This window comes from Mus pahari, unplaced genomic scaffold (assembly GCF_900095145.1).
Source record: "Mus pahari unplaced genomic scaffold, PAHARI_EIJ_v1.1 scaffold_8855_1, whole genome shotgun sequence".
Classification (NCBI taxonomy): domain Eukaryota; kingdom Metazoa; phylum Chordata; class Mammalia; order Rodentia; family Muridae; genus Mus; species Mus pahari.
The window spans coordinates 45006-47799 of record NW_018393795.1 but is presented as its reverse complement, the minus strand read 5'-3'; the positions used below and the strand labels follow the sequence as shown (position 1 = coordinate 47799).

At 62.1% G+C, this 2794-nt stretch overlaps 1 protein-coding gene across 1 annotated transcript in view; it reads left to right on the top strand.

Annotated features, from left to right (window-relative positions):
* Positions 1 to 698: 698 nt before the first annotated feature.
* Positions 699 to 2794, top strand: part of LOC115063373 (neuroligin 4-like) — a 5788-nt gene continuing 3692 nt past the window's right edge. The window contains exons 1-3 of the mRNA XM_029534767.1: positions 699 to 867; positions 1815 to 2000; positions 2645 to 2792. Of these exons, the coding sequence (XP_029390627.1) occupies positions 747 to 867; positions 1815 to 2000; positions 2645 to 2792 (455 nt within the window). The 5' untranslated portion in view covers positions 699 to 746. The remainder of the gene's footprint in view (positions 868 to 1814; positions 2001 to 2644; positions 2793 to 2794) is intronic.

The window sequence follows — 2794 nt, the reverse complement described above, 5'->3', positions numbered from 1 at the left end:
ATTATTTTTATTTATCTTATTATTTATTTACCTTGTCATTATTTTGTCTTTTGTTGTTTTTTTATTTATCGTCTTATTATTTATTATTATTTATTATAATCATCATTTCTGTGACACCATTCATTAATTATCATTTTTTAATTTAAATTTCCAACCCGGCGGATTTTTTTTTTTTACGGATTTTTCTTTTAATTCATTTTTATTGACGGAAAGAAATAAAATAAAAAGGGAACTAAAAATGAATAAAAAACGAATAAAGAATTAAAAAAAAAAATCCATGAAATAAATGAAATAAAAATCCGGGAGGCGTCTCGCGACGGCCGGGGGATCACGTGACCCAGCGAATGTCGCCACGAAATTTAACAAGGGCGTCACGGACACGAGAATAAAACGATAGATAAAAAATTAGCGGAATGCAAAATAATAAGAATAACGTAATAAATAATAAACTAGATAAAAAAATAGACGAGAAAGTAGCCGGTGACGTCATAGCACCGATGACGTCATAACCATGACGTCATAGCACCGATGACGTCACGGCCATGAAATAAACGTGAATCGAGAATTAATTTTTTGCGTTTATTTTTTCTTTTCTTGAATTAACTTTCCACGTGAGGGCGGGACCGGAAGTGGGCCCGGCCCCCAGGTGGTTTGGGGGCGTGGCCGCGCCGTGACCCCCGCCCTCTCCCGCAGACGACCGGGACCCCGGCGGCGGCGCGGCAGCGGCGGCGGCGAGGAAGCCGGTCATGGTTTACATCCACGGCGGCTCCTACATGGAGGGCACCGGGAACCTCGTGGACGGCAGCGTCCTCGCCAGCTACGGCGACGTCATCGTCGTCACCGTCAACTACCGGCTCGGCGTGCTCGGTGGGTGGGCGGGGCCGCGCGGCGGGGGGGGGGGGGGGGGGGGGGGGGGGGGGGGGGGGGGGGGGGGGGGGGGGGGGGCGGGGCGGGAGGAGGGGGCGGGCGGGCGCCCAAAATCCCCGAGCCACGCCCAACGACCCCGAGCCACGCCCAAAATCCCCGAGCCACGCCCCTTCGCGGCGGGCCACGCCCACCTCTGGCCAGACCCCGCCCAGACACATCCCAGGGACGGACGCCAAGGCCCCGGGCCACGCCCCCCTTTGCCCTAACCCTGACCCCGTGGGGCCCCGCCTGTCCGCTCTCCGACCCTGTGAGCTTTCGGGTGACCCCCGGGTGACCCCTGACCTCCGCATGGCCCCGTGACCTTTGCATGACCCCGAGCGCACCAAGGGAACCTCACGTGACACCGGTGACGTCCCGTTGGCCCCTTTGTGACCCTGTGACCCCTGAGTGACCTGGTGACCTCTGCGGGACCCCATGAACCCTGTGTGACCTTGAGAACCTCGGACGACACCTGTGACCCCCGTGTGACCCCATGAGACCTGTGTGACCCAGTGACCGCCTTGACCCCAGTGTGACCCCCGCACGACCCTAGGACCCCTGCTTGACCCTGTGACACCTGTTTGAACCCAATGTGACCTTATGACCCATGCATGACCCTGTGACCCCCGCGTGACCCTGTGAACCCAACGTGACCATGTGACCCGTGCATGACCCCTGTGACCCTCATGTGACAACATGTGATCCTTCCATGACACCTGGTGACCCCTGTGTGACCCCTCCTGAGCCCTGTGTGACCCTGTGACCCCGCGCGACCCTATGACCTATGCATGTCCCTGTGACACCTGTTTGAACCCAATGTGACCCTGTGACCCCCACATGACCCCGTGTGACCCCCCATGCGACCCTATGACCCCGCGTGACCCCGCGCGACCCCGCCCCGCCCGCAGGCTTCCTGAGCACGGGCGACCAGGCCGCCAAGGGCAACTACGGGCTGCTGGACCAGATCCAGGCGCTGCGCTGGGTGGAGGAGAACGCGGGGGCCTTCGGCGGGGACCCCGACCGCGTCACCGTCTTCGGCTCGGGCGCCGGCGCCTCCTGCGTCAGCCTCCTCACGCTGTCGCACTACTCGGAGGGTGAGGGGCGGGGCCGCGGGGCGGGGCATTGGGGTCAGGGGAGGAGCATCAGGAACAGGGCAGGGCCTTGGAGGCGGGGCATCGGGGCGGGGCGGGGCATCGGAAGTGAGGAGTGGGGATCAGGGTGGAGCCTCAGGGTCGTGGCCTCGGGGTGGAGCGGGGCGGGGCATTAGGGTCAGGGGCGGAGCCTCGGGAACCGGGCAGGGTCTCATGGCGGGGCGGGGCTCCAATGGATTGGCCTAGGGATGGTGGGCGGGTCCTACGTTAGGGGCGGGGCCTCGGGGGCAGGGGCGTGGTTCATCCTGATGACCTCATCTCCTCTTTCTGGTTCCCTCCACGCTGGCCCCGCCCACTCATGATGTCATTGCTCCTGTGACCCCACCCCCTGGCCCCGCCCTCCGACTCCGCCACCTCTCTCTAACCCCTCCCCTCCCTGTCCCTGACCCCGTGACCGCATCCGGACACGCCCCTCAACCATGACCTCATCCACCCCGCGACCCCGCCTCCCGCGTCTCCGCCCATTCCCCCGGTGTGACCACGTCCCACCCCGCCCAACGATGACCTCATCCCGCCCATGACCCCACCTCCTCCACCGACCCCGACCCCGACCCCGCCTCCTCCCGACCCCACGACCCCGCCCGCAGGCCTGTTCCAGAAGGCCATCATCCAGAGCGGCACCGCCCTCTCCAGCTGGGCCGTCAACTACCAGCCGGCCCGGTACGCGCGGGCGCTGGGCGAGCGCGTGGGCTGCGCCGCCTCGGGCCCGGGGTCGCCGTCGTCGTCTCCGCCGGGGT